At 48.3% G+C, this 27434-nt stretch overlaps 2 protein-coding genes across 7 annotated transcripts in view; one reads left to right on the top strand and one right to left on the bottom strand.

The window, feature by feature from the left end:
- ZSWIM7 (zinc finger SWIM-type containing 7) overlaps positions 1-15501 on the bottom strand; it is an 18322-nt gene extending 2821 nt beyond the window's left edge. The window contains exons 1-4 of one of the 6 annotated variants that reach the window (XM_081172229.1): positions 15365-15501; positions 11491-11598; positions 8427-8448; positions 4522-4624 (exon numbers count right to left, since the gene is read on the bottom strand). In XM_081172229.1, the coding sequence (XP_081028355.1) occupies positions 4522-4624; positions 8427-8448; positions 11491-11566 (201 nt within the window). In that variant the 5' untranslated portion in view covers positions 11567-11598; positions 15365-15501. The other 5 variants (XM_081172228.1, XM_081172230.1, XM_081172226.1 and 2 more) reach the window with 5 other exon arrangements.
- TTC19 (tetratricopeptide repeat domain 19) lies at positions 15411-27434 on the top strand (the record flags this gene model as incomplete). Its single annotated transcript, XM_081172189.1, has 10 exons — positions 15411-15588; positions 16746-16852; positions 17979-18089; positions 18619-18657; positions 19136-19192; positions 20894-20955; positions 21992-22086; positions 22905-23059; positions 23819-23981; positions 26962-27434. 10 exons carry the CDS (start codon positions 15411-15413, stop codon positions 27129-27131), a joined length of 1137 nt encoding a protein of 378 aa, XP_081028315.1. The 3' UTR covers positions 27132-27434.

The raw sequence follows: 27434 nt of genomic DNA, 5'->3' as shown, positions 1-27434 counted from the left end.
CGCCACCCTTGACCCGTGAAGAAGAAGAGTTTGGATTTGATATCCCGCTTTATCACTACCCTAGGGAGTCTCAAAGCGGCTAACATTCTCCTTTCCCTTCCTCCCCCACAACAAACACTCTCTGAGGTGAGTGGGGCTGAGAGACTTCAAAGAAGTGTGAGTGGCCCAAGGTCACCCAGCAGCTGCATGTGGAGGAGCGGGGAAGCGAACCCGGTTCCCCAGATTACGAGTCTACTGCTCTTAACCACTACACCACAGTGAAGACTTTGGGCCAGTCGCTTGCTCCCAGCCCAGCCTGCCTCACAGGGTCGTCGTGAAAACGGTCTCATTCGAGGGTACCCTCAGCTCCTGGAACACAACAACATCATCAACACAATTTTTTTTATTTATACCCCAGTTTTACCCCTGACAGGGACTCAAGGCAGCTTACAGATAAAAATAAAAACAGCTAAAAACATAAAAGAAGAAATTTAAAACATGGGAAACCAGCAGGCAGGACCTGAGGACAAGAGTAGCTCTTGTCTCCTGCAGTTTCCAAGTTGATGGCCATCGCTGCCTCCAGTGGGAGGGAGTTCCGTAGTTTAACTCTGGGCTGCGTGAAGAAGCGCTTTCTTTTATCTGTCCTGAACCTTCCAAAATTCAGCTTTCCTGGACGTCCACATGTTCAACCCTCTGGGTTGTTTTGGACTACAACATCCATCGGCCACAGCTTTGTGGATGATGGGAATTGTAGTCCAAAAGTTCTCTCTATCCACTCACCCTACGGAAGGAAGGGTGAGATATTGAATGCCATAATGAAAAAAAGGGAACCCACGGGCAAGCATGCTTCCCACTGCACCCAGTAGTATCCTTCCTCGGACGCCAACGGCACGAATGAATTTTTAGAAAATTATTATTTTCAAAAGAAGTCTCCGGTAACGGAAACAAAAAAGAACGGACGTCTCGTGAAGCGGCTCTAACTGTTTGGAATTTGAAAGATCAAGTCTCTGGGGCCCAGGCCTCTCGGCTTGGTTTTTGTACGGAAAATGCTTCCAGGGTTTTTTGGGGGGGGGTGGGGGGTGGAAAAAGGAAGATGCTAATATTTTCTTTTCTCCTCGTGTTCCTTTGAGGGGGTGGGAGGGTCTGCCAGTCTTCCCTGAGGCAGTCAGAGCATCCCATGGGGAGGCCTGTGTTAAGATGGCCTGGTTCCGGAGTGTCGGGGCGTCAGGTCTTGGCCTGAGGCGCCAATGTCCTGAGGTACCAAAGTGAGCCAGAGGAACATACTTCCGAGCCGAGCTGTCCTGAATTGACTCCAGATTGGGCACAATGAGAGGGTTCTCTCTCTCTCTCTCTTTTTGGGGGGGAGGGATTGCTATTCAGCCCCACCAAAGTGCCTGAGGAAAAGCCTGGCGTGTGACCAACAGACGCATCCGCTCCAGTTCTGCTGCAGGTCCACCTCGCACGTAGGGTTAGGAGTTGCTGCGGCAGAGGAAGAGAGCGCTGAGCCGCCTACTCATCCAAGCCGGGGGCGGACGGAGAAGGGATGCAAAACTGGCATGTGACCAACAGACACAACCGCTCCAGCTCCGGGTGTCATCCGTCACGCAGCTAATCTGGCTCCTGTTTTGGTCCAAGGGCTCGGGAGGAGCCCCAGACGATATTTCAGCCTGGCAGGCCTAATCCACTTATTTACTGCTCTGGGGGCAGGCTGCCACAGAAATAATAGTTAATTGAGATGAAAGTTATCTTTTCCTTTAAAAATTAAAAAAAAAAGGACGTAAATTAGCAGGAGCAAACAAACAGATCAGAGAAGCTGAAGGGGGTGGGGACTGGAAGATGAAGCAACTTCTCTCCAGCAAAGACCCACGCAAACACCCAGTTATCTCACACCGCAACCCCTCAACAGCTATGGTTGCCCATTACCACAGGGGGCATAGAATAGCCCCACTGTCTTGTAAGACCAGAACCCCATGGGCCCCCCAAGGAAGCAAAATGGTGGAAGAACCAGACAGAGAAAAGAAAGGACTTCAGCAGGACACAGCGCAGAGCGGCCAACTGCAGAACTCTCTCCCGCAGGAGGCAATGACGGCCGTCAACATGTAATAATAATAATAATAATAATAATAATAATAATAATAATAATAATAAATTTTATTTATACCCCGCCCTCCCCGGCCAGAGCTGGGCTCAGGGCGGCTAACACCAATAAAATCACAGTAAAAACATAATGGGGAGGGGGAACCAATTTAAAATGCAATTTAAAATGCAGCCTCATTTTAAAAGTAGCCGATAGATCAAGACCATAAGGGGAGGGCAACATAAGGGTCAGACTGAGTCCAAACCAAAGGCCAGGCGGAACAGCTCCGTCTTGCAGGCCCTGCGGAAAGATGTCAAGTCCCACAGGGCCCTAGTATCTTGTGACAGAGCGTTCCACCACGTTGGGGCCAGTGCTGAAAAGGCCCTGGCCCTAGTTGAGAACAATCTAACCACCTTGCGACTTGGGACCTCCAAAATGTTGTCATTTGTGGACCTTAAGGTCCTCCGCGGGGCATATGTATGGCTTTTTATGAGAGGATTAGACAAATTCAGGAGGGGAAGGCGATCAATGGCTGTGCTAGTCATGGTGGCGATGTGGGGAATTAGGACCTAGGAGAGGGCCTTGTCTGCAGCAGCCCCAGATTCTTCAAACTCCCTCCCCAGAGAGCTGCGTCTGGCATCTTTAACACACAGCTTGTGCCATGGGGCTGAAGACCCAACTCTCTACTTGGCCTTTGAGAGCTAAGATACCTCCCACAATTTTCCATTCATTTATGTCACGGCCAATGTGACGCGAAATACTTCTAAATGATGGACAGTTTTTCATCACTGAACCAGGGAGAAGAGTCAGTGGAAGAAGATTGGAAGAAATTTAAAGACTATTTACAGAAATATTGCAAAATTAATGAATGTTAGAATGATGTTGGATTGAAGTTAAGTGGTTTTTAGCAGCAATGTTAAAAGGAATATGTAAAAATGGATTGTCAACAGGTGATAATTTAAAGTTATTATATTTTAAGATAAGAGATTAAGATAAAATCAAAGAGGGAAAGGATTTGCTGAACTAACTAATTTGAACTGGAATACAAAAAGGGAGGTGTGAGGAGGTCGGGGAAACAAGCAAATGAAAGATAAGACATGGAAAGACTAATCTTTTTTAATTGTTTTTATCTTGTATTTTCATTTTTTATTTTTTTTCTTTATTTCTTCTTTCTTTTTTTGCTTATTTTTGTAATATGTTGAAATTTTAATAAATATCTTTTTTAAAAAAAGTTTTTCATCACTGTACTGAGTGCTCACCCGAATGCCTTATTTTTTAGTGGGGTATTTTGTTGACCTTTCTTTGTATTTATTTATTATTTTACTATGTTTTGTTTTAGTTCCTGAATGTTAAATCCCACCCCACCCCTTTTTAAAGAGCTAAGACACTTTGTTTTGTGGGGCCCATCTCTCAGCTGAATTTATACTGTTTGGTTCCATTTGGGATGCTTCTTATGTATTTAAACAATAGTAATTATTCAATCTGCTTTTTCACAACTGCGTTTCCTGGGACATCATGCATAAGGAATCTTTTAAGCCAGGGATCAGCAAACTTTTTCAGCAGGGGGCTAGTCCACTGTCCCTCAAACCTTGTGGGGGGCCGGACTATTTTTTTTTGGGGGGGGGGGGAGAACGAATTCCTATGCCCCACAAATAACCCGGAGATGCATTTTAAATAAAAGGACACATTTTACTCATGTAAAAACACGCTGATTCCAGGACCATCGGCAGGCCGGATTTAGAAGGCAACTGGGTTGGATCCTGCCCCCGGGCCTTCATTTGCCTACCCATGTTTTAAGTGAACAGGGAGCGAAGGAGCTGTCCGGCCGTGGTTCTTCAGAGGCCTGAGGCTGCTTTCTAGAAGGAAGGAGCAGCCGACAGCTCATCTTGGCTTACTTGACCGGGAGGGACCCTGTCTGCCGGTTTAAGAAGTGAGCTTTTCAATTATTATTTCTTCCCTAAGACACCAGAGACGGCGGCTGTCTTTGAACGCAGACTGTTCGCTGGGCAGACTCCGGGTGTATTAACTGCGAGATCTCCCCCACCCTGACTGTCGCTCCTTCCTGGTTCCTCATCGTCCTTCTTACAACATTGCCCCGGGATCCTGTTATCAACGGATGCGAACGTTTTAATCCAGCCAGGGCTGACGGGAGCTGTGACCCAGAACATCTGGAGGCAACCAGGTTGGCAAAGGCACCCTTTTTGGCTCTTATCAGAAGCAGCAAAGGAAGCTGCCTTAAGCAGAGCCCACCTAGCATAGTATTGTCAGACGTACCCAGAGATTCTGGGGACTGAAGCTGGGAGACCTTCTGCATGCAAAGCAATGCTTCTGTCACTGAGGCCTCCTAACACTTGCTAAGGGGGATATTTCAGTGCCACCAGGGTTTCAGGAAGCCAATGCCCACGCCAGCCTCAGCCCACATTGCACACCCGCTGCCGGCAAGACAAGACCTTTGGGGGTCGTACCTGGTAGACCCGCCTTCCGCTGGGAGATGTGATCCGTGTGACTGACTGGCGGTCCACCAAGTCCAGAGCAGGGACGGCAGAAGCCCCAAAGATGAACTTCAGCCTGGGAAGAAGGAAAAGGCGCCGGGTTAAGCTTCTAACCGCCGAGTTCTGCCCCCGCTGCCCAAATGCTCTGGGGCGGTGTTTACACTATACAGTGGTGCCCCGCAAGACGAACGCCTCGGAAGATGAAAAACTCGCTAGACGAAGGAGTTTTTCGTATTCTTAGCCACTTCGCAAGACGCATTTCCCTATGGGCTTGCTTCGCAAAATGAAGCTTGCCCCGCTGTCCCCGGACCTCTTTTGAAGCAAGGGGCGGCGGGGAGAAGATCGCTTCACCCCGTTGCCAACCCCGCAATCCCCGGGGACAGAGGGGAAGGCGCGTGCGCCTTCCCCTCTCTCCCTGGACCCCTTTTGAACCAAGGGGCGGCAACGGGGAGAAGCGATTCTCCCCGCTGCCCCTTCCCTTGCTTTAAAACAGGTCCGGGGACAGAGGGGAAGGCGTGCGCGCCTTCCCCTCTGTCCCCGGAGATTGCGGGGCAGGCAACGGGGAGAAGCAATCTTCTCCCCGCCGCCCCTTGCTTTAAACAGGTCTGGGGACAGAGGGGAAGGCGCGCGGCGCTTCCCCTCTGTCCCCGGACGGTCTCCATAGGAACGCATTGATTGATTTTAAATGCATTCCTATGGGAAACCGTGCTTCGCAAGACGAAAAACTCGCAAGAAGAAAAAACTTGTGGAACGAATTAATTTCGTCTTGCGAGGCACCACTGTAAAGCTAAATGGGTTTGAAACTGAGAGGTCCTGTTTGAGGTTTAATCCTCTTGGATATTTAAATCAGAGAATCCTAGGACTGTGGAGTTGGAAGGGACCCCGAGGGTCATCTAGTCCAACCCCCACAGTGCAGGAATCTTTTGTCCAATGTGGGGCTCAAACCCAGGACCCTGAGATTAAGAGGCTCATGCTCTTACCAACTGAGCTATCCAGCTTTTTTTTTTACATTTCACCCTTCCCCACAATAGGTGGCTGAGAGAAAGGTACTGGCCCAAAGTCACCCAGGAGGGATTCGAACCCAGCTCCCTTTAGTCCTGCTCAGATACATGGGGCACCTGCACGCCGCCAGATGTTGCTGGACTGCAACTGCCATCACCCCTAAGAGGAGCTGGGAGTCCAGCTAAAGCGTCATGAAGCCACCAGTTCCTCAGCCTGGCTCCAGCCACTACACCACACTGCCCAGCCAAACTGGCATGCAGTTTTAAACACCTTTTGGATTTCAAGACACCTTATTACTGATGTTTAGGGTTTTGGCCAGAGTAGTGCTAAGTAATTCATCCCATCTGCGTCAGGACTAATGCTCCCCTTCACTCCATGCCCTAAACTTGTTCCAGGGGTTCCCTCAACCTTCCAGAGCAGGTATTGGGGGGCATAGGGCATGCATGAGGGGAGGGGAAAATTGCACTGTGCAAGTGTAAATCCTTGTACCTGTGGAACAGGTTGGTTGGATAGCATCCCAGAGCCGCAATCCTAAACGTACGTGAGCCCCGCTGAATTCAGATGTTCTCCTGTCTGATTTTTGTGAGTAGGTTTTGTGCTGTTAATACATTACTGAGAAGAACCCCAACACCAATGTATTAACACAGCCAAATTTCCTGGTCGCCTGTGGCGAGCGATGACCAGGAAGGGAAACTTGCCAAAAAAGGGTGATGTGGTTTTCCTCTGAACCGACAAATCCTTTTACACAGTGCGGCTGTCAAATGAAGTTTGCGGGTTTGGGGACTCTGGCAGAAATCATTTCGCAGGGCTGAGCAGGCACCTGCCAAACCGAGGAACAACATCCCTGCAAATCCCGAGAGCGCGATGCGATGATTTAATGCCCTCCCCAAGAAGCCTTAATCCAGTGATGACACAGTTACCACACACAACCAACGTCAGGAGAGGCTGTGTGATTAGTAGGAGGACGTAACCCACTGTCCGACAGACTAGGGAGATTTTAGCTGTTATTTTAGGCGAGGACATCCTCCCGGCTTGGGTTCTGGGGGCATGAGGATGTGATGTACCAAAGGCGGATTGGTGTACAACGTGGAGTTTTGCCTTGATGCCGTACCGACTGCAGTTGCAAACTTTTAAAACGAAAGGAGGTGGCTTTCGGCCGAAGGGCCCAGTTTGAAAACAGTATCAGAAAGACGGGCTTTCTATTCTGGGAAGAGCAGATCTAATTCCTCCTGAGAGCCCGGGACAGAACTCAAGGGATTTTAAAGGCTGCACAGAACAGTTGACCCTAATCTCTACGTCACGGAAGGGCTGGCAGATGGACTTGCGCTTAATGCCGTGAATTGGAAGTCAGAAATGCAAGCATATATGAAAGAGTGCAGCCGGGTGCAGGATCAGGACTCGGGAAGAGAGGGTGGTCAAGGATCTCTGGAGGCCCACAAGGCTGTCTGTTTCCAAACTCAGAATCCAAGCCCCTTTTATAAATGCCATTCCTTTTTAAAAAAAGTTGTTCTGTCTTTGCACGAGCAGGAAGCTGGTGACAACTCAAGAATGGAACAGCTGGCGGAGGAAAATCCAGAGGGAAGAATGGGGAAGAGAGAGCAGAAACAGCCCAAATAAGTGATGGAGGTTCTCCTTTTTATGGAACATCACTCTCCTCTCTCAAAATTATTACTGAGCTGATTTCTCCCATTTCCTTAACCTTTCCCTTTCCAGACTAAGTCCTTCTTTTGAAGCCTTAAAGGAGAAAACGGCTCACATATTTTCAGCGGGTGTTTCCCTAATGAGGGCTAGAAACTTATTTATTACTGTTGTTTCAGAAATGGCTAGCAACCCATGTGGATGAGGCAAAAAATTGTGGGGTATTGAAAGCCAGTGTGGTATAGCGGTTAGAAGTGGACCTAGAAAACTGGGGTTGAAATCTCTGATTGGCTGTGAAGCTCTCACTGGGTGAACATGAGCTAGTCACAGCCTCTCAGCCTAGCCTACCCCAAAAGGTTGTTGGGAGGATAAAACAGTAGGTAGGCGAAAAACAGAACATCAGCTTGCTCTCCTTGGAGGGACATAAATGGAATAAGTCAACAAACCAAGACAATAAGATGCACTCAAGGGCAAAAACTCGTGTAGCAAAATGTGATGGCAGAGATCCCTGGCATAACCCACCAGCTTTGCCAAAAACCCTGCTCCATCTCCTACCCCTGAACTTTGCCAGCTGGTAAGAACAATTGCTTAATATCTGGTGCCTGAGTTTGATTTATTCCTCTTCCCTCGTGTGCCGTGTTCTTTCATATTGTAAACCTACAGGCAGGGATTGTTTGAACTGATTGCTTGTAAGTCACCAGGATCCTTTTTGGCTGAAGTACAGGGTAAAAATGCTTTAAATGAATACATAAAGTGGAAAGCAGAACCTCCCAGGGAAATAACATTGTTCAACATTAGTTACAAGGAGCACTCGGAACTAGGGATAGGTCAATTTCGATTTCTCTCAGTTTCTCTCCCTGTCCCCCCGACTCAGTTCAGTTCTACCCATTTCTGCAAGAGTCTGCAATTGTTTTTTTTTTTCTTTTTAAAGAAAATTCAACAGCATATTGATGTGAGTTTATCCTGATACGAACATTTTCATGAGCAATGTCCCCTATTGCAAAGCAATTATATATTTTATTTTAAAATTCTTACTTGCAATGTTTCGTTTACCCTTGTAAACAAAACCTACCATTGCAACATCCCAGATCTTGCATTTTGTATATGATTTTCATGATGCATGTCATTTTATGCAAGCTCCCTCCTGTATACATTATTTTGCTGTGTGAACGTTGAGTATTTTTAACTGTTTACATTATGTTAGGGCCACAAACGAAAGCCCCTTAGCAACTACTCACGCCAGGAGGAGGTCATCGGGAACTGGAAAAAAGAAGGAGAAAAAGCAACGTTAATTTTGGCCCACAGCAAGGTACTGGGAAGGGCACAGAATGTCAATTAGGAACTCTTATAAAATCTCTGTGCAGATCTGCAAACGCTTCTGGCTGGTTGTTTAACAACAGCCACAGCAACGAAGTTTTACCCACCTTCCTAAATCAAGGCTGCTAAAATGAAGAAGGTTGGGGTAGCCAGAGGGGAACCAGGAGTGGATTTTGGTGCAAAAAAAACAACAACACAAGCTGAGTTTCCATTACTGAAAACTAGGTCGGGATCCCTGATGAGATCTGTTATTAATAACTGGATTCTGTACTTCCTCCCAATGCTTGCGCTTGCTTTCCCCTCATCCCTCCGGTTCCTTTTTCCTCTTGTGCCACACGTTTTTAGATGAGGGGTGTAGAACCTCTGGCCCACGGGAAGGAGCCAGAAGGAAGAGTCTCAATTAAGCTCACAAGGCTGTTCCCAATAAACCGCGCCCGCCTGCCCCATTCATTGCTTTTCTGGGGCACGCCTTGCTCCAGGCGGCACAAAGCTGTTTGCATTCTACTCCACTTCAGCAGAGGTTTCTGTGCAAACCATATTGCGCTCCCGGAGCAAGGCAAACCATTGGGGGTGGCAGGCACCACTAGTCCTAGCAGGAATGGAGTTTGGGTTTCAGCCCAAGCCCAAATATAAACGTCATTAAACAGGCTCTCTGGCTCGGCCGGCACCACGGAGGATTAAGAGAAACTCTAGATATTGGGGGTGGGGAATCGTTCTGTGTGGGTTATTGAAATAGCTCCCTAATCTGCCATGCGGAGGACAATAATATTTCCACGCCTGTCTCGACAACCAGCCAAGGCTGAGGGGGGAGCGGGGAGGATTCTGGCTCAAGCCTGATCTGCGCCGCTGCTTAGAATATCCGCATGGTTGGCAGGGCTGTGGCACTCTCTGCTGGCGAGGAGGGGTGGGAGAGGCGATGGCAATCCACAAACGGAAGCTCCATCCAGATAAGACAGAGGAACTGTTAGACCAGAGGGAGGGGAGGTTGCCTGCTCTTGATGGGGCTACACCAGGGGTAGGCAATCTAAGGCCCATGGGCCAGAAGCAGACCACAAAGGCGGTTTAACCGGCCCATGAGCCACCCCCGAATTGAGCCACCTGCCTGGTGAGTCCCTGCGCGCTGCGCTAAACTGGCACAGTGCGGTATCTCTCTTCCACAGCTTCTGTGCATGCCCAGACGCCGGAAATCGCATCTGGGCATGTCCGCTGTGCCAGAAATGGCTTCTGCGCACGCCCAGAAGCCAAAAATTGCTTCTGCATAGGTGTGATTTTCGGCATCTGGGCACGCACAGAAGCAATTTATGGTGCCGCAGACATGCGCAGATGTGATATTTGGCGTCGCATTGTACCGGTCCAGCCCACGGAGGATCTCCGCGGGAGTGATCTGGCCCATGCCCAGTAAGCCTTGCCAACCCCTGGGCTGCACTCTGAAGGAGTGGGTATGTTGCTTGGGGGTAATTCTGGGTCCTTTGCTATTGTTTGAGGCTCCATGGCGTGGAGCGTCTCCCAGCAGCTTCAGCTGGTGGCTCAGCGGCACCCCTATTTGGACAGGGACAGCCTAACCTCTGTTGCCTATGCTCTGGTAACCTTTAGGCTAGATGACTGCAATGCATTATGTGTACGGCTGCCTCTGAAGACGGTTCGGAAACTTCAGCTGGTGCAGAATTCAGCAATGGGGCAAGACGGTTTGAGCATATTACACTGCTACTGGCCTGACTGCTGTGGCTGCCATTTGATTTCTGGGCCCAATTCAAAGTGCTGGTTTTGACCTATAAAGCTTTAAATGGCTCAGGACTACAATGCCTCAAGGACCTCCTCTCCCGATATGAACAGCCCCGGACCGTGAGATCATCTTCTGAGGCCCTTCTTCACGTGCATCCTCCTCCACGAGACGTCTGGAGGGGGGCAACACGAGAACGTGGTGGCTCCCCAGGGAGGCTTACCTGGTGCCTTCATTATACACCTTTAGGTGTCAGGTGAAAACCTTCTTCAACCAGGCCTTGGGCTGATTAACATCCTAAATCCTTCTCGACACTTCTCAATGTGTTTGTGGGAAGAGGGGGCAATTGGTTTGTTTTGTTCTTGTTTTTATTTTTATTTTGTGTTTTTCAGATGAAGGGTGGTATACAAATAATAATAATAATAATTTATTATTTGTACCCCACCCATCTGGCTGGGCCTCCCCGGCCACTCTGGGCAGCTTCCAACAACGATTAAAAATACATTAAAAAGTCACACATTAAAAACTTCCCTGAACAGGGCTGCCTTCAGATGTCTTCTAAATGTCAGGTAGTTGTTTTTCTCTTTGACATCTGGTGGGAGGGCATTCCACAGGGCGGGCGCCACCACCGAGAAGGCCCTCTGCCTGGTTCCCTGTAACTTGGCTTCTCGCAGTGAGGGAACCACCAGAAGGCCCTCGGAGCTGGATCTCAGTGTCCGGGTAGAACAATGGGGGTGGAGACGCTCCTTCAGGTATACTGGACCGAGGCCGTTTAGGGCTTTAAAGGTCAGCACCAACACTTTGAATTGTGCTCGGAAACGTACTGGGAGCCAATGGAATACAAATAATACTAATAATAGCAATAATAATAATAAGGTTTGCCTGGAGAAGAGAAGACTGAGAGGTGACGTGAGAGCCATCTTCAAATATCTGAAGGGCTTTCATGTGGAATATGCAGCCATCTTGTTTTCTTTCGCTCCATAGGGTAGGACCTGAACCAATGAATTCAAATGACAAGAAAATAGATTCTGAGTAAACATCAGGGGGAACTTTCTGACAGTAAGAGACCGTTAACAGTAGAACGGACCACTATCTGGAAAACTGGTGAACTCTCCTTCCTTAGAGGCTTTTAAGCAGAGGCTGGATAGCCATTTGTCAGGGATTCTTTAGCTGTGATTCCAGCATTGCAGCTGTTGGACTAGATGTCCCTGGGGAGTCCCTTCGAACTCTATAATTCTATGATGCAAATACCTTCCTCCACCTACCGTGAGATGTCTCGCAAAAAGCCTTTTCTATCTCTCTCAACAGTTCTTCCGCTAAGGCTGGCAGAGTGGCACCCATCAGGAGAATGTATGAGGCGGGCAGTTTTTTCTCTGGGTGGAAAAACAAACACACACACAAGGTTGTTATTAAAGGATAACAAAGCAAGTTTCATTTCCCAGAAGATGGGAGGGCGGGGGAGAGAGAGAGGTCCCTATTTATTTATCCTTAATAAATCTCCTGTTTCGTTTATTTTTCATTAAAAACGAAGGCCTCTCAGATATCTTCATAACGCCGGGGGAATTTGAAACCCCACAAACATTGACTAAGCGTCACCTTCTACTTCGGAGCCTCTAGGACCCGAAGGGTAAAAAATAATCTAAAATAAATAAAATAACATAAGATCCCGAATGTGAGGATCCATGGATCAGCTCTGCCCGCACATTGGATCGGCTAGGATGAAAGAGGTCAAATCATAAGATGACACAACCCCAAATTACCTCTGGAGAACCACAGAACTTAAGAGTTGGAGTGGCATTCTGCCAGTTTCGTCCATGGCACTACCTCTGGGACTCCCAACCATTTTGGGACTTCCAGGAGCTGGCTTGGAAGGGCTGCTTGCAAAATCTGGAGGGCCGCTCTCTCTTCCCCCACTTCCAAAGCCCCCCTCAAGTGTCTGGGGGTGGAGAGGTGCCATTCAAGACAGGATGGGAAGGTAAGAGAGTGAACTGGGATGTATCTGAAGGTAGCCAGAGAGAGATAACGTCAGTGTAATTTTGTCAAGCTTCTTTTAAAGGAAAAGGTGGGAGGGGGAGAGAAGAGACAATTTCCTCCTGCCCCAGAGATCGCTCTTGCTTATTTAAATGCATTGAATGTTTGGCAAAGAGAGAGCTATAATTCTGGCAGGAGGGAAGGTTGGAGATCCTGGGATTCTGACCTCTAGGGATATAAATATTTGAGATGAACAGACAGAGGTCTGGCGCAAGGCTCCCCCCACCCGCTCTTCCTCGCTGGTCAGCTAAAGACAGATGGAGCCCAAAGTGGAGACAGAGGTAATATCCTTGAAAGCCGCAAAACGTGCCAAAATCTGGAATGATCCCATCCTGTGTGTGTGCATGGAGCAAAGGGATGGACATTAAGAGGGTGCTGGCAAAGCAGCAGCAGCAGCAACAACAATCCAGCAGTTTCACCTCAGATTTCTCTGGGAAAGGTTTTGGAACAGTTGTGCCTTATAGCAACATGGGTGTCACCTATGCATGTTTTGAGAGATACAACAAATGACGCCTGTTAACATATAAATTTTATCTTGAGATATTATGCACCCATTCCAAAAAATGATGAAGCAACAAAAAATGATAACATTAATAAAATAGTACTAGCAAGAGTAATAGGAATAGCTACAGACTCTAAAGTTAATTACACAACTACAAAGTGTTAAATCAGAGGATATCTATCTATCATTTGCCATTATAAAAACTTGGGGTATTAACATCATGAAATATGGGTGATACTCAACTAAGTCATACTCAAAGTTGGCCCATTAATATACATGGATTTAAGTCGGAGCGTGGCAAACATTAAATACCACCTGATATCTGCAGCTTTAAAGTAGCACTACTTACAACTTAGCAGTTGTGTTTACTATCAACTGTACAAATTATCACATTGTGGTGGTGCAAAATTTGGTATTTTCAATTCATTCATCAGCACTTACTCAAAACTCCAGTTTTATTTCATTCTTCTGTTTGTTTGTCTCAGTTCTATAATGGAAGTCGACACTGGGACCTCTCTCTCTCTCTCTTTTTTCAATGGATTTAAAAAAATATTAAACAGTCAAATTTCTAGGTGAACCAGAGTAGCACACGGAAACGCTGTTCACCTTCCCGCCGGAGCGGTACCTATTTATCTACTTGCACTTTCACGTGTTTTCAAACTGCTAGGTTGGCAGGAGCAGCGACCGAACAATGGGAACTCAGCCCGTTGCGGGGATTTGAACTGCCAACCTTCTGATCGGCAAGCCCTAGGCTCTGTGGTTTAGACCACAGCGCCACCTGCATCCCTTATGGCTTTAGACATAAGCTAAGAAAACAACTAGGTGGGACGCAGGTGTTGCTGTGGGTTATTGGTTTGTTTTTGCTTTTTTATGTATTTTGTGTCCTTGTTTTGCATTTTTGTGCTGTAAACCACCCTGTGATCTTCAGATGCAGGGTGGTATACAAATGTAATCAATCAATCAATCAATCAATCAATAACATAAATAAGGTCAAGAGAGGCTTATGCAATCCTACCCAAATCTGCTCAGAAGTAAGTCCTATTAAAATCAATGGGGGCTCACTCTGGGATAAGTAGGGTTGCATTTGCAAGCTCAAGTGATTTAACTTTTGTTGTGAGTCACAGCGCTCCAAATCTTTGCACCCAGCACAGCTTTGTTGTTGGCATCTGTCTGTCTTGAGAGACAACAGAGTTAACCTTCGGGGTTAAGAGACCTCTCTGGGGCGCAAGCCTGGGCGGTGCGCCTGGAAATCCCAGGCTGCCTAGATGGCAAGATTGGGAGAAGTATATGAATTATTTGAAGAGCAACTGTAATCAACAAATTATGCTAGTAGGACTACAAAAAGTTTTGTAAGGAGAAATATATGAAGTATTACAAAGTAGAAAAAGATAGAGATATTGGTTATGAGTTTGAAATGTAATAGGGGGAAATAAGAAATGCATACTAAGAGATTAGATTGTGAAATTTTCAGACAGGCCTGATGGAAGTAAAAAAAATTGAATAAGGTGTAAAAGTATGTTTAATTACTGTTGAAAATGATATGTAAAAAAACTAATAAAAATTTATATAAAAAAGAAAGAAAAAGAAATCCCCTTACTACATTTTTTAAGTTTTGCCTTGAGAGAGTCTTTAAACCTCTTTTGTTGACCACCAGCATTACGCTTTCCATTTTTAAGTTCGGAATAGAGTAATTGCTTTGGAAGACAATAGTCGGGCATCCGCACAACATGACCAGTCCAACGAAGTTGATGTTGAAGAATCGTTGCTTCAACACTGGCGATCTTTGCTTCTTCCAGTAAAACTGGTATTAGTTCGTCTGTCTTCCCAAGTGATGTGTAATATTTTTTGGAGACATTGTTGATGGCATCTTTTGAGGAGTTGAAGATGGCACACACATATATGTCATATATTTCCTTAAACTGCTTATTTTGTTATTATCTTTTTAAGAATATGTTGGAAATTTAACAACAAGGTTGCCTGTGTGCATCAAATTCAGGTGTTGTTGTTTTTAAGGACGCTGCTGATAACCCTGATTCTTTCGGAAACTGGATACTATGAGATTTAAGTATAAAAACAGAGAGATGGCGCTAGTGAGTTTAGGACTGAACCCCACACCGTTGCCTGGCAACGGAGACATTTCCCCCCTCCGAGCAGGGGCAAAAAGCGCATGCGCCGCCGCGCCGCTCAGCGAAGCCAAGCTCAGTCACGTGGCGCCAGATTCCCCTGCAAGAGTTACTACGCGGGAAAATCAAAAGCGCGCGCGGCATCAAGGCAAGACACGTGGCCTTTAAAAGCCAATCAGCAAGCGAGAAGAGTTCCACAGACTCTGCGAAATGTAGAGGGGAGCCTAGAAAGAGGAGCGGCGGAAAAGAGAGAGAAGACAATTTGATGGAGAAGAAACTTCTCGATATGGCTCCTTCCCCAGCCCCAAAAGCAGAAATCAGACATAGGAAATTTAGCTGACTTGGACACATTTTCCCCGTCAGGGAGCTGAGGGGGGGGGGAAGCTCTAAACTCACCCCGGAAGCTGCCGAAAGTATACCTCTCTGTCGAATACGTCTATAGACAAGATCGGAAATGACGTTCGAGAAACCCTTATCACGTGCCTGGGCAGCGACGACGTCAAGGTCACCCTCCTCTTCTTAAAGGGCCATGTCGCTGTGTGTGGCGCTGCTGCCTCGGAGGGGCCTGAGAATGGCGGCGGCCGCGGCGGCCTTGGGACGGCGCAGCCTGGCGCAGGCGAGGGCCGGCCGCAGCGGAGGCGGAGGAGGGAAGCGCCTGACGGCAGCCACGGGAGCCGCTACCTTGGCGGGAGGCCTCGGCCTATCAGGTGCGAGGGGCGTGGCCAGGGACGGGGGCGTGGCTTCCGCTTGTGGGCGGAGTCTGCGCAGGCAGTAGTTAAATAAGGGCAAGAAGGGGAAAGTTGATGTCCGAGAATGTTGCCAGGCTTAGGCAGTCTGAGCTGCTAAAAGGGGATTTAATACGATCAAGAGCAATGGTTATTTATGTGCGTGTGTCAGAGCAGTTTATACCGACTGTAGCCCATAAAATCCATATAACTAAAAGCCATATAAAAAGTTATGACCACAATTCAGGTGACAGTTGTGCAGAGATGTAATCTAATTGCCTGCATAACAGAAACATAAAAGAGGAAGGGTTTATTGAATTTATACCCTGCCCTTCCTCCCCATGCAGCTCAGGGCAACAAAGAGAGATACAGTTTTTAAAAGCAAACAAAAACATCCTAAATGAGGCCACAGCACTCTGAAAACAGTATCAATTGAAAACATCTAAAACCAGTTATAGTGAAAAACATTCTAAAAAGCTATTATAATGTGTTTCTGTGCAGTGATCTAAAAGTGAAAGAATGATTAGTAGTAGTTACAGGTAGGTAGCCGTGTTGGTCTGCCGTAGTCGAAACAAAATAATAATAATAAAAATTCCTTCCAGAAGCATCTTAGAGACCAACTAAGTTTGTTATTGGTATGAGCTTTCGTGTGCGTCTGAGTATCTGAAGAAGTGTGCATGCACACAAAAGCTCATACCAATAACAAACTTGTTGGTCTCTAAGGTGCTACTGGAAGGAATTTATTTAAATTTTGTTTCGAATGATTAGTAGTCGTATTAAGGGCTCACTATTAGTTGTTACTGATGTTTATTATTACAATGGAAGGGGGGTTATAGGGTTGTTTTTGTTTTAAATTATCTATTTTGTGTGTTTTATATTGTGATTTTGTGTTGTGAGCCACCCTGAGATTGACAGGTATAGGGTGGTATACAAATTTAATAAATAATAAAATAGTAATAATACTTACAAATGCCCTTGATGACTGTTCAGAGATTGCAACAGATGTCATCCCCTTAGGAGCCACTCTGGCTCCTGCTAAAATGCTCCACACTGTGAGACGATGGTCAAGGGGCACACCTGCCCTCGGGGTCCACCCCGAACTGGCTTTCTAAACTCCATCTCCCTCTTCCTGTTTCCAGCCTTTTCCCTTTTCTCCCGCGAAGCTGAGAAAGAGAAGGATTCAGCAGAAGGGCAGAGCGAGGCGAAGGAAGAAGACACCATCATTCTTTTGCTAAAGAAGGCCAAGGTGAGGTTCTGGGGCCAAACCAGGATGTGGGAACTTAATCACAGTGGGGTGGTGGGAGTCAACCCATTGGCCTCGCTGGCTGGGGCTGACAGTTGCTGGGGTTCAAACATGGAGGCGGGGGGGAAGGGGCACCAGGTTAGCTAGACCAATGTCTCTCCTGACCTGCAGTGAGTCAGTTTCTCATGGTATCTAATACTTCAAATTGTACCTGACAGAGCATAGCAGGCATCGGTATCTCTCAGTGATTTGGGTGTTTGGGAAAGATTTTCTGGTGCTGATCGGCCTAGGAAAATGTCCTGTTTCCATCAGAAAGTTTTCTGATGCCTAGAGAGCAGTGCATTCTATTAATTTATTGTTTTGTTACATTATTGCATCAATACCCCAGCTTTCCTCCAAGCAGCTCAAAGTGGCGTCTACTCTTCCCTCCTCCTCCCCATTTTATCCCACAACAACCCTGTGAGGTAGGTTAGGCTGAGAGGCAGTGATTGGCCCAAAGTCACCCAGGGAGCTTCATGGCTGAGTGGGGATTCGAACCCTGGTCTCCCAGGTCTTCGTCCAACACTCTAACCACTACACCATGCTGGTGTGGCCTCACATGTAGACCAGTTTTGAGCTGCTTAGGGCTTTTATGTCTTAGTACCAATACCTTAGGGACACGGGTGGCGCTGTGGGTTAAACCACAGAGCCTAGGACTTGTTGATCAGAAGGTCGGCAGTTCGAATCCCCGCGACGGGGTGAGCTCCCGTTGCTCGGTCCCTGCTCCTGCCAACCTAGCAGTTCAAAAGCACATAAAAGTGCAAGTAGATAAATAGGTACCGCTCTGGCGGGAAGGTAAACGACGTTTCTGTGCGCTGCTCTGGTTCTCCAGAAGGGGCTCAGTCATGCTGGCCACATGACCCGGAAGCTGTACGCCGTCTCCCTCAGCCAGTAAAGTGAGATGAGCGCCACAACCCCAGAGTTGGCCACGACTGGACCTAATGGCCAGGGGTCCCTTTACCTTTACTACCAATACCTTGAACTTGGCTAGGTAGCCGATTGGTGGCCAGTGCAAATTCTGCAAGCAGGGTGTTGTATTAGCGGTCTTCACTTGATGGTTTAAACCTGGCTTTCTCTGTTTTTGCCCCAGCTGAGCATCATGAAAGGAGAGTTGGAAGAGGCGGAGAGGCTCCTTCACGAAGCTGCCAGGCTCTCGCACCAGTCGGACAACAAGCAAGCAATTCTTTATACGTACGACACGGTGAGTCCAGGAGATGCTTAAAACCCTGCAAGGAAGCCACACTGAATCGGAGGAACGTCTGCCCTGAGATCACAGCACAACATCTTATCATTATCATTGTGATTATTATGATTCGCTTCCTGTGAGGCATCCCAGAGCGATGTACAATGCAGCAAAGATGCAGTTGTATGAGTTAAAAATGTGTAAAACATAGGAGAACAGTTAAAGGACAATCGTATAAAAACAGTTTGATGCGGCAACACTCACATACACACTGGTGGGTGAAAATACGGCTACTCATTGTGTTAAATTGGAAAATATGAGGAAGAAGCTCAGTAATACGTAGGTGGATAATGTGCATAAATTGTTCTGGAGTGCAACATTGAGTAGCCTTAAAACCTCAGCTTTCATTCCACAGAGTCAAACGTGCACAACTTTCTAGTCCTCCTCGTTTTTCATATGGTTGAGATCTCCACTGATGGAAGCAGAGTAAAAGGACAATTTTTCCTCTTAAAACATCTAAGCAGCTCCATTTTTTTGTCTGTTGCAGATGGCGAATTTGGCTTTCATGAGGGGTCAGCTGGATCACGTAAGTAAGTTTAAGAAGAGGCCAACCCCTGTTGCCTACAGAACAGAGAGCGCTCCCTTAAGTCCCTGGTTGTTCCTGGGACGGGTGAATCTCTGTTTTCAAGCCCTTGTGAAAATTCAGCAGAATTTTAGTGCAGTTTTTAAAATCCGATTGTAGATTTTTATATGCTTTTTTGCCTAATGTACACATATTTGCAAAGCAATTTTCCCCTACTACAATGGAGTTTTGTTTACTGTTTTCATAAATAAGTGTATTCTTATCCACACTTTACTGTTTGTTTTTAAAAACACATTACCTAGCCAGATAACTGCATTGCAAGGTTCAGAGAAGCGCAAATTTTAAGGGACAGATGTGTTCTGGTTCTCTGTTACAGAAACTGGAAATTCTGTAGGTTCACCTTTAGACATGAACTGATTCCAGCTCTTTCCCTATCTCTCGGCTCTTCTGACCATTTCCCCCTTTTGTCCTCTCATTTCAGGCAGAAAAACTTTTCAAGGCAGCCATGAGCTACTTACTGGCTGGGGACATGAAGCAAGTAAGGATTTTTCTCTGCTAGAAACCCGTCCTGATCTGATCCCAGGTATCTGGATTCTAGAAAGGTGCAATAAGCGAGACAGAACTTTGTAGTAGTTTTGGTGGAATTGGAGGAGGAGAAAGGTAACTTGCAGATTTGCTTTATAAGAAACTTCCATTTTATTTAAGAGATTTATATAGCTGACCTACCAAGAAAGGCCACAGAGTTTACAACAACGTAGGAACATAACGGTACTGGGCCAGGTGAGCTGATAGTTGCACCTGGTGAGGAAAGGCTAAGCGAAGAAGGCGCTATCCTGATCTAACTTATGCCCATGCAGTTCCTGGAGCACTACATCCTGATGTGTTTGGAATGGGGACATTGGACCAGAGAGAGAGAGGGCTGATCAGTTTTTGGATGGTGGAGCATAGTGGCAAGGAAGTACTCCTTCATGCAGGGCAGAATCAAACTATGGAACGCAGGAGGCAGGATTAGGCCCTTCATGGAGGGATTAATATTGATGACTACTACCGTCTTTCCCTGAAAGTAACACATCCCCCGAAAATAAGACCTACTTCCGGTTTTGCCTCTTGCTGTAATATAAGGCATCCACCCGAAAATTAGATCCCCCCAATAATAAGGCCTCCCCCGAACATAAGGCCTTCCCGGAATATAAGACCCCCGAAGCTACCGTAAGGCGTCTGACTCCTCTGGACCACAGCAGCGGGCGCTGCCACACCGCTCACTGATTGGCTGCAGCCGGAGCTATTCAGGCAGTGTGAGGTCTCTTTAAATCAGAGAGCCCGCGCCGCCACCAGAACAAGCTGCCACCTGCTGCTCGCTCTGCCCTGACGGAGTCTGGCTGACTCACAATTAGACAGTAAAGGTGTACTGTATTCTTCTTCATGGAAAAAGAAGACGTCCCCTGAAAATAGGACCTAGCGCATCTTTGGGAGCAAAAATTAATATAAGACACTGTCTTATTTTCGGGGAAACAGGGTAGCCCTTGTTAGTATCTTGGCTCACAGTCAGAGGTACCTGGCCTCCCCCGAGGCAATTGAGCGAGATACTGTGTTTACCTTCCGTCCGCTACTCCCCGGCAGACTAGGTAAACAACCCGGCGATTCTTCTCATTAGACGTGAGAAGAACACACCCTCTGCTTTCCTCTTCTTGTCTCCCTCCCTGCATTCTCCCAGGGAGGAGAAATGAGACAGACAGGAGTCCTTTTTATATGTTTTATTCCTGTCACTCAACAGTACATAAAAATGTGACTGCTCCCTTCAGACTCCATCAGAAGAGACACCAACTCCTCCCCTGTACTTCCAGCACAGGTCACATGACACTCTGAGCTAACATCCGGTGCTCAGTACAGAGAATAGGCTCCACCTTTTCTCCAACAGTACATCTGCAAAACACGACATCCTGTTTTGCTTTCCAGCCATCTGGAGCTGGCTTTTGCCTTGCTGCTTTTTCCCAACAGCCCTAATGGCTCGGCTCTGCCTCTGCGGGTGGAGGCAGTTGCTGGAAACCACAGGAAGGGGGCGTGTTGCTCTTCTGCTTGAACCCTGTTTCCTGGTTGGCCACAGGCATCTGGCCACTGTGGGAACAGGATGCTGGAGTAAATGGCCATTGGCCTGATCCAGCAGTCTATGGTCTTAGCAGTGGGCTAAACAGCAATCTTAGCTGGCTAATCTCCTGCAACCTTCCTTTCCCTTCTCCAGGATGACAACGCCATCATAGAGATGTCCCTCAAGCTGGCCAGCATCTATGCAGCACGGAATGAGTGAGTTTGACTGTCCAGGGGGAAGTGGGGGAAGCAGTGGGGTTTTGCTGCACCAGCTGCATCCAGTTCCCCACCCCTGTCTTAGCATACTTCCATCATGGCCTCTGAAATTTCAGTAGCTGTTCCCTGTTCCCATGCAGGGGAAAGGGGACACAGCTCAGTGATACAGCCCCTGTCTTGCATGAATAATTGCAAGGTTAAATTCCAGGCAGCTGCAGGGAGGGCTGGGAATGTCCGCAGCTTGAAACGCTGGGTCTACTCAAGAGCAAATCTTAGCTGGAGACAGCCCAGGATTATTGACCTGCCGAATGAATTGAGGTATCTCATCGGCCAATTTATTTTTTTATTTTATTGATTTGTTAGTGCATTAAACCAAACCTTTTCCTCTAAGGAGCCCAAGGTGGGGCGTGCATGGTTTGCCTCCTCCCCATTCCATCCTCACAACAACCCTGCGAGGTAGGGGAGGCTGAGAGGGAGTGAGAGGCCAAAGGTCACTCAGCGAGCTTCATGGCCAGATTTGAGCCCAGATCTCTCCCGGCTCCTAGTCCGACACTCTGAGTGCTGCACCGCACAGGCTCCACAGGTTGTTGGAACAAAAATGTACCGTATTTTTCGCTCTATAAGACGCACCAGACCACAAGACGCACCTAGTTTTTGAAAGAGGAAAACAAGAAAAAAAATATTCTGAATTTCAGAAGCCAGAACAGCAAGAGGGATCGCTGCGCAGTGAAAGCAGCAATCCCTCTTGCTGTTCTGGCTTCTGGGATAGCTGTGCAGCCTGCATTCGCCCCATAAGACGCACACACATTTCCCCTTACTTTTTAGGAGGGAAAGAGTAAGTCTTATAGAGCAAAAAATACGATATTTCAGCTGGTTTTACGGAATGTACAGATACAGTTTCATTTAACTGATTTAAGTCATGCAGCCCTAAAAACACACCAAGCAGCTTCGCAGTAAGAAAACACAATGCAGCAGCTCCCCATTTTTGGATTGTGATGATATCCTCCTCCCCACTTACTTTATTTTTCTGGTTTAGGGACAAGTTGGCCCTGGCTGGCTACGAGTTCTGCATTCTGACCCTGGAGGAGAAGGTCGCAAAACAAAAGGACATCCCTGCTGACGTTTTGCCAGGTATGGTGGGAAGGCAGAACAGCTGTTTTGCATGCAGAAGGTCCCCAGGGGTCCAGTCCCTGATGGCATCTCCCGGTAGGGCTGGGGATGTTCCCCCTCCTGAAACTCTAGAGCAGGCATCCCCATGCTCAGCCCTCCAGCTGTTTTGGGACTACAACTCCCATCATCCCTAGCTAACAGGACCAGTGGTCAGGGGTGATGGGAACTGTGGTCCAAAAACAGCTGGAGACCCAAGTCTGGGAAAGCCTGTTCTCCATTGTGCATAGTTTCAGACACCTCTATCACAATCCTGTTTCCTATATACAGTGGTACCTCGGGTTACATACGCTTCAGGTTACAGACGCTTCAGGTTACAGACTCCGCTAACCCAGAAATAGTCCCTTGGGTTAAGAGCTTTGTTTCAGGATGAGAACAGAAATCATGCGGCGGTGGTGGGAGGCCCCATTAGCTAAAGTGGTACCTCAGGTTAAGAAGAGTTTCGGGTTAAGAACGGACCTCCAGAATGTATTAAGTTCTTAACCCGAGGTACCACTGTAAATAAAAAAACCCCAAATGTGGTACCCTTCGTTATCAAACTCAGGAACTCGGGTTGGTGTTCACAATTCCTCTCCTATTTCCTTTCCAACAACCGTAAGTCAGGGCAGAGGAAGAGAGGGCAGCCCAGAGGTCACCCGAGGTTTATCCTTGCATGATTTGAACCCAATACCGACACACGAATTCAGAAATGTGTGTCCCCACCTCCAAAATTTGCCTCCTCCTCCCCAGTACACCCAACTGGCTCTCATCGCCACACTCTTTCCCCCTCCTGTTCCCCACAGAGGAAGAAAAATCCAACACCCGTCTGCTCCTGGGAATGACCCTCGACTCGTACGCCCGCTACCTCCTGGCGCACAGCCAGGCAGCCGCGGCCCAGAGGATGTACGAGAGGGCGCTGCAGATCTCCATGGAGGTTCAAGGGGAGACACACCCCCAGGTGAGGGCGCAGCATGTGAGCGGAGCAGTTACGTTTCGGGAGTGGAGAACGCCGATCTTTCTCTGCAAACAAATCTAAGTGTCAAGACCGTAGCTCTGGGAAAGAGCCTGCGCAACGCATTTGGGGAACTCCCAGTTTTGATTCCCAGCACCTCCAGCAAAAAAACCACGTATTTTTTCGCTCTATAAGACGCACCAGATCGTAAGACGCACCTAGTTTTTGGAGGAGGAAAATAAGAAACAAAATATTCTGAATCCCAGAAGCCAGAACAGCAAGAGGGATCGCTGCGCAGTGAAAGCAGCAATCCCTCTTGCTGTTCTGGCTTCTGGGATAGCTGCGCAGCCTGCATTCGCTCCATAAGACGCACACACATTTCCCTTTACTTTTTGAGAGAGAAAAAGTGAGTCTTATAGAGCAAAAAATACGGTAACCTGCAAGTTATCAGCTGGTGGGATCTTTGCTGGATTTTACTCTGCCTGAAACCCAGGAGAACAGCTGTCAGTCAGAAAAGAAGTGGAACAGGACTGGTGAGGGCCGCAGTCGAGAGGCCTGGAGGGCCACACTCGGCCCCTAGCTGGCCTGAGGTTCCCCACCCCTGATGTGAGCAGATTCACTGCTGAAAAGGGCCTCTGATCGCCCTTTAGGTGTTCTCAGAGCAGATCATGCTCTTTGTAGACAGACAAGGCAAGGATGGTCAAGGAAGGATTCCTTTTGATGAGAGATAACGTCCCTCCCGCTCCTTTTCCCCCCATGACACAGACGGTAGTTCTGATGAACGATTTGGCGACGGCTCTGGATGCTCAGGGTCTCTACGAAGATGCTTACACGCGAGTAAGGAGGGCGTCGGAGCTGGCCCAGCAGACAGAGCACCCAGAGACCTACATTGTGTTGAACAACTTCGCTGGGATTCTCATGCACAAAGGTGGGTTGTAAAGGGGGGGGGGGGTTGAAGGACAGCAGGTGGGGTGGAATTGGCATTTAACTGGAGAGCTGTGATCAAAAACAAGGACAATTGTCCCCCCCAACCTCCCAAATAGTCCTCTCAGTCTATTACGGTCAACGACTAGTATCCAAAAAAAGAAAACTTAGTACAAATATATAAAACAGTGTTTCCCAAACGTTTTTGGGCAACGGCACACCTGTTTACTGAAAAAAAATCTCGCGGCACACCACCATTAAAGCCCCGCCCCGTGACGTCAGCGCGCAGCGTCACGCCGGGAGGGACGCACAAAAGTGAAAGTTTTTCCCCTCCCCCTTGCCGGGGAACCTCCAAGCTTTGGGCAGGCAGGCAGGCAGAGCTGGGACGGGGGTTTCCAGGGGACACGGCAGCTCCTCGAAAGGCTTCTCTCGGCTGCGCTCAATCCTCCTCGGAGAGGATTTCCCCTCCGGTCCCATGCGCTCGTTTGGGGGAGCCCTCCGGCTGCTCCCTCTCCCGCCGCGCAGGAGCGATGCCTCTCTCTGGCTCTCCCTCCGCGCAGGCTGAGGGAGGGAGGGAGGGGCGCGTGTGACCCGTCTCTGCTGGGAGACCAAACCCAGCGAGGCACAGTCGCGCGGAGGCGCCCAGGCAGCGCTGCCGGCTGTGAGGAGGAGCGCCAGGCAGCAGCAGGAGGCGCGGCCTCTCCTCGCCGCCGCCGCCCCGCCTCTCGCCGCCCGACTCGCCCGCCTCCCTCCAGGCATCTCGCGGCACACCAGCCGATGTCTCACGGCACACTCGTGTGCCGCGGAACACCGGTTGGGAAACACTGATATAAAATACTGTGTTGTTGTTTTATTAGTTTATTTATATCCCACCTCTTTCCCAAGGCAGATAATGAGGAAGTTCTTATTTGGGCAGCACATTAAGTTGAAACTGTGGAACTCCCTCCCACTGGAGGAAGCGATGGCTGCCAACTTGGGTGGCTTTAAGAAAGCACTGGACAAATTCACGGAGGAGGAGAAAGCTATTGATGGCTACTAGCCAGGATGGGCAGGCTCTGCCCCCACAGTCAGAGGCAACAAGGCTTCTGAATATCACTTGCTGGAAACTGCAGGAGGAGAGAGGGCTGCTGGGCTGCTTGCGGGTTTCCCGCAATGGGCATCTAGTTGACCACCGAGAGGACAAGATCTAGCAGGCTCTTCTCATGTTCTGAAGTCAGCTTCCTAGGCTACTCTGCCCTGCTTCCAGTTTCCCTCAAGTAACTCCTCTCTGCTCTTTTGGTCAAGGAGGATGCCTGTATTAACATCCTTGCACTGTTAACCATGGAATTGTAGAGTTGAAGGGCGCCTAAGGGTCCTGTAGTCCAACCCTCTGCGGTGCGGGAATCTCAACTACTTGCTGGCACTGACTGGCAGCATCTCGCCAGGTCTTCTAAGGCAGCCATACCTAGAGCTGCTGGGAAGTGTACCCAGGACCTAAGAAAAACTCAACCACTGGCAATTTCTTGATCTCCTGCCCTCAGGCAGAAGATATAGAAGCATGTTTAGTCGCACCAACAGGGTAAAGAACAGCTTCTGTCCGTGGGCTGTTAGGCTGCTGAATGAAAAGATAACAACAGGGCAACTGACTTTCGGATTTGGTGGGTGTGCATCAGTAAACTAGGGAAATTAAGACTAAGAGAGCTGAGTGGGGGGTGCTTATGTAATCTCACTGTATACAAGTACAAGTGACAATAAAGTATTTCAGCTAAAGCATCCATGACAGATGGCCATCCAACTTCTGCTTAAAAACCTCCATTGAAGGAGAGTCCACCACCTTCCAAGGGGGACGTCCATTCCACTGTGGAACAGCTCTTACTTTCATAAAGCTTTTCCCTGATAATTAGAATCTCCCTTCTTGTCACTTGAATCCATTGGTTTGAGTCCTACTCTCCAGAGCAGGAGAAAACAAGTTTGCTCCATCTTCTATGGACAGTCCTTCATGTAGTTGAAAATCGTCATCTCCTCTCAGTCTCCTTTTTTCCAGGCTAAACGTACCCAGCTCCTTCAAGAGTTCCTTGTGAGGCTCAGTTTCCAGACCCTCAATCTCCTTAGTCGCCCTCCTCTGCACACTTTCCAGCTTGTCAACATCCTTCTTAAACGGTGGTGCCCAGAATTGGACAGAGCATTCCAGCTGTGGTCCAACCAATAATAATATATCATTTATACCCCGTCCATCTGGCTGGCGTCCCAACAAAGTATTAAAATACAGTAGTCTGTTAAACATTAAAAGCTTCCCTAAAGAGGGCTGCCTTCAGATGTCTTCTAAAAGTCTGGTAGTTCTTCTCTTTGACATCCGGTGGGAGGGTGTTCCACAGGGCGGGCGCCACTATCGAGAAGGCCCTCTGCCTGGTTCCTTGTAACTTGACCAAGGCAGAATCAAGCGGGACCATGACTTCCCTTGAGCTGGATACAGTGCTACCTCCGGTCGCAAACGCCTCTGGTTGCGTGCGCTCCGGGTTACAAGCTCCGCTAACCCGGACGTAGCTGCTCCTGGTTGCAAACTTTGCCCCAGGGTGCGAGCAGAAATCGCGTGGCGGGAGGCGCCATTAGCGAAAGCGCGGTTCCTGTTACAAGCGGCTTGCGGTTACGAACAGACCTCCAGAACGGATTCCGTTGGTAACCAGAGATACCTCTGTACTAGGCTTCTGTCGATGCAGCTTAGTACAGTCATACCTCGGGTTACAGCTGCTTCAGGTTGCATTTTTTCGGGTTACGGACCGCCGAAACCCGGAAGTACTGGAACGGATTACTTCCGGGTTTTGGCGGTCGTGCATGCGCAGAAGCGCCAAATCGCAACCCGCGCGTGCACAGACACGGGTTGTGAACGCTGCGGGTTGCGAACGTGCAGCGCTATGTACATAAATTGCATCATAGGATAAAATTGTGTTTCTGCCAAGGGGGTACTTACCTCATTTGCTCCCCCCCTTCTCTCCCACAAAACGCAGAAGAGTATTCATCGGCGAAAGCTGTCTACAAAGAAGCCCTGCAGAAGGCAGAGGCAGCTGGAGACGGGGCTTCCGTCAGACACATCCGAAAAGAGCTGGCAGAGCTTGCCAGGCGGCAGAGGAAGGGGCCAGTCTCTACGGCCAGTTCCTCAGGAGAAGAACAGAAGTGATGGAGGCGGCGCAGGAGGGCGAGGGTGGCGCAAGCGTCGGCCGCAAAACCCTCAGAAGCACAGCGTCTCCTTTTGCGTGGCAAGGACAGGTGTGTTGCAGGAAACGCAAGGCGACCCCATGAAGAATCCCTGGCAAAAAGGCCAAGAGGAGTCTGTGGGTGGGAGACCCCAGGAGGCTGGGGTGAGGCTGTGCCACCGAAATATACGATGCGGGGAGGCGTCTCCGTAAATCTCTGGGCTGGGAAAGGAGACGAAAAGCTACGCTTTGCATCCCAAAACTGAATAAAGATGACTGCAGCTTAA

This window comes from Podarcis bocagei (assembly GCF_964188305.1).
Source record: "Podarcis bocagei genome assembly, chromosome: 15".
Lineage (NCBI taxonomy): Eukaryota > Metazoa > Chordata > Lepidosauria > Squamata > Lacertidae > Podarcis > Podarcis bocagei.
This window is presented reverse-complemented; position numbering and strand designations above follow the sequence as displayed.